Source organism: Dreissena polymorpha, chromosome 14 (assembly GCF_020536995.1).
Source record: "Dreissena polymorpha isolate Duluth1 chromosome 14, UMN_Dpol_1.0, whole genome shotgun sequence".
Classification (NCBI taxonomy): domain Eukaryota; kingdom Metazoa; phylum Mollusca; class Bivalvia; order Myida; family Dreissenidae; genus Dreissena; species Dreissena polymorpha.
In genome coordinates, this window is record NC_068368.1 from 47,454,142 (window position 1) to 47,462,651 (window position 8,510).

Here is an 8,510-nt window from a genome sequence, read left to right on the forward strand (position 1 = left end):
GCAATTGCTGTATCTATTTTATTGATATGAAGTACTTGCCATAATTCATTTGAAATATAAAAAAGACTCGTTATCGAGATATGTGCAATGAGCAAAGCATGTACTGCTTCCAATTTTTTTTGTGGAACTCGCTTGCAGTCTAATCGATACAGTTGTCAAAATTGCAGTTTGGTGAATGTGCATATGTCAACTCTTATCAGAGGTCGAAAGTTGAATTAGGCATGTTTTCCTTGCTCAAAGATCAAGCTTAAGACATCAATTGAAAAGTTCAAATATGTTGACAATTATTTTGTCCAGACAACTTATCATTCATTAAGTTGTTGCAATTGTTCAACATGCGGAGTCTGCAGGTTGCTTGCAAGACCCGTGTCCATAGCTCAAATGTTATTGGGTACTTTTAAATGTTCTTTGCTTAAATGTGAGCTTCAAACAGCTTGCTAACTGAAAATTCATTATCACTATGAGAAGGAAGAATACAGACACTATGCATAAATGAAGGTCAGTTAGACAATCTAATGGCTGCTTTACCACTAGTTTTTATTCCTATTCATACCCAATATCAGAATATCCATTACTTGCATTGAACTATTTTATACAGCTGAGAACATATATAAAATAGCAAAGAACATAGTACAAGCCAAGTACAAAGTACGAGCGAGTACATAGAACAAGATAAGTACATTTGTACACAGCTCAAGCCAAGTACATATAGCAAACCTAGTGCATAGTACAAGGGAAGTGTATGGTACAAGCCAAAGTAAATGCTAAGTACATGGTACAAGCAAAGTACATAGTACAAGCAAAGTACTTAGCACAAGCCTAGTATATATAGTACAAGCCAAGTACATATATTTGATGATCTAAAAACCTGTCAGAAATACACAAACTTTGTTAGTGTATCATTTATTTCAATTAGAATAGCGAATAAGCATGCATGGATTCAGATAGCCATCAACAAAAATAACAAAGGGTAACTAAGTGTTAACATTCCAGCAGGCTAGATCTATGTTGAATCTCTACACTTCTACAGCCAACCCTGCTTCATCATAACATGTAGTTCACAGGGCGATAGGTTGGAACACAAAATGCAACACAGTTATTTACAACATCTTGGGTGTTATGCCATATGCTGCCAGAATAGTTCCTGCACAATTTTGGTCAGGAGCTACACTGTCCGCTTATGAGACCAAGACCCATTTTCTTACGATTAGGCTCATATACCAGCATCACAGTGAATGACCAGACACGGGCCTTTTGCATGTATAACAAACTGTCTGACAAACTCTATACAGTACTGGATTGCATAATATGCCTACCAAATAGGAATAAGTACAAACAAATGTAACGCATTATACCTAGTATAAACATATGAGTTTATAAAATGTTCAGGAATAAGGTTGTCTAAGTGTCTGGTCAAATTGTGTGAATTATAAATTTATTTTGTAAAGAAGGGCATCATTTGGAAAACATGCTTACTGTTATTGAAATAATGTACCGGTACATAATTTTCACCACATTAAAAAGAAAAATGGTTCTACAAAATATTAAGACATTCCAAGTTCTAATAAACAGTGCAATCAATCTAATGTTAAGAGAATTAAACAAGTAATCTTCAAAGTGTTTGAATGCTTATATATAAGTAAAATAAACTAATTTAAAACCTACTTCATAAAAAAGTGAAATAAGCTGTTCAAAAACCTAATTATGAGGTCAATCAACCATTAATATAAAGTCATTTAACACAACACATTGACATAAAAAAACATGTAAGATCTACTTGATGTGTTGTATTTTTTTTCTAAAAGCATAACCAAGAGTGAAGAACACTATGTTTGTGTACTGTTCAATGTATTAACAGCTGAATGTAATATACAATATAATAATGTAGACAGATTCTTACAGAATTGAAAAAAAAAACAGCAACAGAGCTTTATCTTGTAAACATGCAAACAAAGTAAAACCTGTATTTGCTGGACAAAATCTAATGAAAAATAGTTTATGAATCAACGCTTTTGTAAATTTAACACTCATGACTATAGATTATCTGCAAGCATGAACAATACTAGTAAACCATGCGTGGTTTCGTATTAGTGAATCATGTTTTACTTGATCACATGAAGGCGAGTCATATTTTTCACACACTTCAGTATCATATAACTTATGTACAGGTCCAGAACAGAATGTCTTCAAACAAGGAAACTTTTCAAACTGTTAACAGTCCATCCAAAGTAAAGATACTTTTAACATTTATTATAGTCACTGATTTGTTTTTTATTAAAAGTTGTGAAGTGCCAGTTGAAATATTTCATTGACGATAAAAAATGTTGCGGCTTCAGGCTGAATAACAAAAGTGTGTGTATAACCCAGGGCTTTCTCCTCCCCTTCCGTCTGTAAATATACGAGTATTTCAATGTGAGAATAAACTGAATACAAATGTCTCATAAAGTCTAACAGTATTTGTACAAGTTGGCACTTCCAGACCAAAGTCTTGTTAATTTACAAAAAAGTACAAAAGCACTGTAAAATCTGACGCACAAACACCATAAAAGTTCTTTAACCAACAAGAAATGGTGTTTGATAAACCCATATGAACCCTGTAGGTAATGGACAGTCTGTTTGAATCAATGTTCAAAGTCTAACTAGGCTAATGTCAATGTGAGGCTAAGTGAAAAAATAAGAATAACCATATACAAAAACTTCGTTACCCAGTAAGTTCTAAAATAATGAGTTTAGAGATATGTTAATATCAACTGTAAAAGTGACACAATCTTGTACAGACAAACAGATAAAGAGTTTTCGATGCTGCAACATGAGTGTATTACCATTAAATTAATAAAAGCTTCAGTAAACTAAAAGCTATTCTAAAACAATTTATTTAATAAGTTTTCTTTTTCTTTTTTTTTTTTTAAATGCAAATTTACCTTAAGCTGCCCTAGAACAGCTACTAATATGCCTCCATTCATCATCGGATGGCAGTCCGCTCTTGTTATAGCATGGGCTGTCTTTACTGCTACGGACTACAAGACAATGGGATATACACTATGTAGTTGCATTCAAAGCAAAAGAGAGAGAGTCTAAATGTGAAGCTATGCAAGTCTGAAAGCTTTGCATGTACATGTATTTAGTCAAGTAAAGCTTAAATACATTTTCTTCACAGAGTGTAAGTGAAGCTGAATTCCTCCACAAAATTATTTGTAATTTAATAACTTAAAATTAACAATATCTAGTTATTTTTTAAATGGAATCATTATTGATCATAAGCACGGGTAATTTTCATAGCATTTCAATACTACTTTAACTGACATTAACATCACTAAAAGAAATCTAATTTTTCATATTTTGTTTATTAATCAGAACAAAAAGACAAAATATACACTGCCTTTGAAATCAGGAAGTTAAAACTTACAGATCTAAGATTTTTGGAAATTCTGGCAGCATTACATGCACAAGTCATGAGCATAATAATCTGATTTGAATTGTAAGTATATAAGTATGCATGTGTTTGTTTAATGTAAGTTCTTTTCCGACAGGTTATCATGCCGTACCATTCAACTTAAGACCATTATCTATTTAGATCATTTGCTCAAGTTGTTCTTCATATGTATTGGTCCTACTTGATGGAACTTCGATGATTTCAATTTTGAAAGTCCTAGAACTTCCCTGACTGCCATTTTGAAAGTCCTAGCACTTCCCTGACAGCCATTTTGGAATTTCTTCCCAGACTTCAAATTATGGAAGTCCTTGAACTCCACTGACTACAATTTTGGAACTCTTAAAAACTTCCTTGACTGCAACTCTGGAAGTCTTAGAACTTCTCTAACTGCAATTTTGGAAGTCCCAAAACTTCCCTAACTGCAATTGTGGAAATATTAAAACTTCCCTGACTGCCATTTTGGAAGTCCTAGGTCTTCCCTTATTGCAATTTTTGAAGTCCCAGAACTTCCATGACTGCATAAACTTCCATGGCTGCTATTTTTGTCCTTGACTTTACATATCTGATGAAAAAAAAATGCAAAACATCTCTTGGCATGAGTCATTATCAAAATTGTTTGATACATTATCTAAGACTGTAATAATGAGACCGTTGGAGTCAACCTACAATGTAGAAATAAATAATATTAATTTGTGTGCACAATACCGTACCTTGTGTTTTTCTACAATTGCTGGTTTGCCTTGCTTCTGGTCACCTTCAAAGGTCAGCAATGCCGAGTCCTGCTCAAACAAACAAACTTTCAAAAATTAATGTATGAAACATTTGTTAAGTCAGAACTAAGTGAGTGCAGTTCTAATTAATTATGTGTATTTACATCAATCATGATAGAAAGTGACTTTTTACTCTTTGAAAGCTTTGTTGCCTAGATGGGCAACTAGTACTTTGGTAGCCCGCCTAAAGAGTAAGAAACCCAGAACAAGTACGCATCATAATTATCTCATAGTTGTGTTTTAACAAAACAAAATCAGACAATAATATAAAATTGCTGTCATGACTCAATCCGTTATGAGGCATTGAGCCGGAATTTTTAACACTTTTTAAAAATCAATGATTAGCTGCAAGACAAATGTTTCAAGCTTTTAAAAAGATAATTGCCTAGAGCAACTGCCATTTTGAAATTGACTTGCCCAGATATAAATCTACTAGTCCCTGTAGTGTTTTTCCCAGGAGGGCAAAGGGGCATGGCGCATGTCTTTCAAAAAGGGCATTTTAGCGCGCAGTTTAGGCAAAAAAGGGCAAAACTTTCCGTGAATACCTGAATGAGGTATAAACATGTAATCGCATCAGAGGCAGTTGTGGAAAAACATAAAATATAAACAAGCACATTTAATGGTATATAGTAATTGATGTATTTATCTTACTTTGATTTATATTAATATATTTACCTTGCAATGGACATTTAAATTCCATGCTGTTTCAATACACTGTACAGCACGACAAACATAATAAAGCAATATATGTACATGTATATGAATCTGATTATACACAGATCCACTAACATATAAATGAAACCATGTTTGTCTTATCCTATTTCTAACGATAATCTTGTCAGATGTTTAATATTGCGAGTAAACTAATCGCTAACAATATGCAAGCACTCGTTTCCGTGAAATATCGTGATACACCCACTGAGTAGATTAAAATAAGTATGTTGTTGCTATCTAAAACATTTTTATGCATCGTTGATAATCACAGGCATTTCATTAATTCCTTCTGAATGTATAATCTCCATCGTTAATTTGATCGATTACGCCGTAATTTGCCAAGTCACAATTTAATTCTGTATGTCTGCCATGTTGTCAAAATGTCAAATGATGTAAGCGACAGGTGCGCATAGCAACGTAATATCGTCTAATATGTCCGCCTAATACGCGATTCGCATTTTGTTTAATTAGTATACGTCTTGGTAATTAATTCAATAATTAATTATCTTAAAGACGATATCGATAAATAATTAAGTTGTTTGTCTTTTTAAATGTAATTATGGGTAAAAATTTATGTTTTGAAATAACTGAATTATGTATGAAATGCACAATTGCCACGAGGATAACATCGAGCTTTTCATTAAAAGTCTCCGAATAACAGTTCATGATTTTATTGTGGAGGAGTACACATTATCGACCGATTAGTGGTATAACATATCGATTGATACAGACATGGGGTTATTCACGCATGACTAATTCACAAACGCGCTGCCTCGGAGGCCATAATTTGATACTAGTCGGCTTAGAAATTTGGTCAAGGGGAAATTAAGATTGTTATCAATAAGGGCAGAAAACAGCGGGTGATCATAAAAGGGCAGGGAGGCGGCCTTTGAAAAGGGCAGCGTGGCGCTAATGACTTTGAAAGGGGCAGCATGGCGCTACAAAAAGGAGCATGGCGATTCGCCACGCTAAAACGGCCTGGAAAAAAAATACCATGACCAACGTTGAACAATACATAAAGGAGGAAATATTTTATACTTTCGAGTATTGAAACAAAAAATCAGCAGGCAAGGCAATTCAGAAAAGTCGTTAATCTTTCATTCATCAGTATAAATCAGTAACAGAACAAGACATGATAGTCATGTTTAATTATGATTATTATTATATTCTTTCATAATCTACAAAACATGCACAATAACTTGTTCATAAATTTTTTGCAAACAAGTTTTTTAAGAAACATAAAATCTGTGATAATTGTAAAATTTAAATAATTGAGTCACTGAAACATACAAATTAGTACATCACTACATGCATGATAGGTAAACTTGGTATTATTCAATTTAAGGAGTATGTACAAGATAACAATAAAATCATATTACTAAGTGTAATGAGCATTCATTCTTGTATCAATTAAGTTTAAGAAAATACTTTTTTTAATCCATAGCATATGAAACAAGAGCACTGCATAACGGGTGCCAATGCTCGGCTGCGGGAGCAGTTTTGAATAAATGAAAGCTTGTAATCTTTTTTCTTCCTGTTAAAAGGTCACGGTGACCTAGACCTAGTGACCCAAAAATGGGTGTGGCATTTAGAACTCATCAAGGTGCATCTACGTCATATGAAGTTTCAAAGTTGTAGGTGGAAGCACTTTGATTTTATAAACAATGTTAAGGTTTTACCACAACGCCTACGACGATCAACACAGCACGACGAGATGGCTATGACAATACCTCGGGTTTTCTCTCTGAAAACAGCTGAGCTATAATTCACATTTTTTAACAAGATTGTGCACAACTAACAATATGCCAAAGAACTTAATTATAATTGTCTTTTATTATTTCAACAACAAAAGACTATTAGTAAGGTTCCTGCTGATATGGGGATGAAGTAGATTAAGCAGATTTATTTAAAGCCTATATCAATACAAAAAAGCAAATTTAAATAAAGTACAAACTCAACTTTCTTTACAAGTTTTGAAAATTAATATTTATCATGAGTTCTGTTTACACAAATTTATTTAATTACACATTCAAAGATCTTAGTCACTTTTAAGTTTTAAAGCACTTACTATACCCTTGACTCAAAAAGAACCCCACGACTCAACAAGCATTTACTATACATCTAATTATTTGAACTTCAGGATTAAACCTTTTTATTTAAGCTCAATTGCATCAAAAGCCTTAGGACAAGAACTAGTACTTGGTGTCTATAGGGGGAGATCGAAAGATCGCTCCCAAATTTGGGGATCGAACCCAGGACGTCCCGGTGGGTAGGCAGACACCATATCCACTACGCCTATGTTTTAATTTTTACAGAAAACGGTAAACTATTAGATTGAAAAAACATGTGAAAACAACAAAGAAAATGCTCTTATTTGAATTAATTCACATAAGAAGTGTTTTCATACATGATATAAATGCATCAAAGCATCCTTGTTTCCCTCATCATAAAGTTGGTAGTAATGACGAACAAATGCTTCGCCAATACTCTGAAATTCCGGGTTCATTCTTATAAGTAAGTTGGAAGGTAACACTGCGTATATAAACTAAGCAGGACTATTGCTGCCTGATGCTTGGATTTCAGCTCAAACTAGAAGTTTTGGCGAAATTTCTCGACACTCGCCGCCTAGCTCTTCAATAGGAGAATTTGTAATAGGGCTTACTCGAATGTGTAGATTGGTTGAAAAATTCGTATGTGCGTGTTTAATGAAGTATGCTCTAAAAAGATTTTTTTAAAAAACACGCTGTTTTGTGTCTACATTTAAATAAACTATTTCAGAAACTAATTTTTTTAATTTGTTGAACATTGTAAGTAATATAAAAATTAGTTATCCTTGGTGTACGAACACTAATATGTACGGAGACAGTGTTCGGGTCAATCTCCACGCATAGTTGTCGTTCCTTGCTCTCACATACAATGTAACCGCCCAATCTCCATGCAGAGTTGTCGTTCCTTGCTCTCACATACAATGCTGGTTCCCGTCAAATCACTGCGCGGAGGATGGTAACCGCCGTGCACAAGAGATTGTGTTCGGGTGCATTGTGTCACACCGGTCTTTACTTGTGGTAAAACGGACTTTTTTCCATCATGGCGTTGGTAAACATAATAAACACGGAAGTGAAAAATGGTAATTAATTATTATCAAAAACAGGCCCCATCAAACCGGGCCAGCTGTAATATATAGTTGGATGCAGTTTGTGCTTCAAAAGGAGCCACTTTTCATGTCAGTCTATTGTTTGTAAGAATCACTAAACACGTAACTTAGACTAACTAAACATGTTGCAAGACTGTATCTTCGAAATAGTTAATAAATCTAAATCATAAATAAATATTTATAATTAAAAACCTGCTGAAATTTGAGAACGTAAACGATTTAAAATAAACGCTGTGAACATTGCAAGGAATCTTACATGTAGGCCTAATGTGTGAGAGGATTAGTCAGGGATAAAATAAAATGGAGTTCGAAGGATCTAACATTTTGAGGAAGACGTCATGGTATCTTGGACATTTGGCACTTTCATATATTTATTTAGTAGATACTGAAAATGCTGAATGTGCTAATTGCAACATCAAAGACAAGCAGGTGAGATTTT

At 33.8% G+C, this 8,510-nt stretch overlaps 1 protein-coding gene across 1 annotated transcript; it reads right to left on the reverse strand.

Annotated features, from left to right (window-relative positions):
• Nucleotides 1–887: 887 nt before the first annotated feature.
• On the reverse strand, nt 888–7,576 carry LOC127858551 (probable nuclear transport factor 2). The gene is made up of 4 exons (XM_052395768.1): nt 7,325–7,576; nt 4,144–4,212; nt 2,922–3,017; nt 888–2,388 (listed from the first exon to the last, which is right to left on the reverse strand). The coding sequence occupies exons 1-4, from the start codon at nt 7,421–7,423 to the stop codon at nt 2,275–2,277; spliced, it is 378 nt and encodes a 125-aa protein (XP_052251728.1). The 5' UTR covers nt 7,424–7,576; the 3' UTR covers nt 888–2,274.
• Between the last annotated feature and the right edge of the window lie 934 nt (nt 7,577–8,510).

What these genes read in the sequence shown, in the direction of transcription:
- LOC127858551 (XM_052395768.1), bottom strand. Translation starts at nt 7,423, where the DNA reads ATGAACCCGGAATTTCAGAGTATTGGCGAAGCATTTGTTCGTCATTAC. An exon ending in CTTTGATGCATTTATATCAT is followed by an intron (nt 4,213 to 7,324) that starts GTATGAAAACAC and finishes TTGTTTGAGCAG; the next exon opens with GACTCGGCATTGCTGACCTT. An exon ending in CAATTGTAGAAAAACACAAG is followed by an intron (nt 3,018 to 4,143) that starts GTACGGTATTGT and finishes ATTGTCTTGTAG; the next exon opens with TCCGTAGCAGTAAAGACAGC.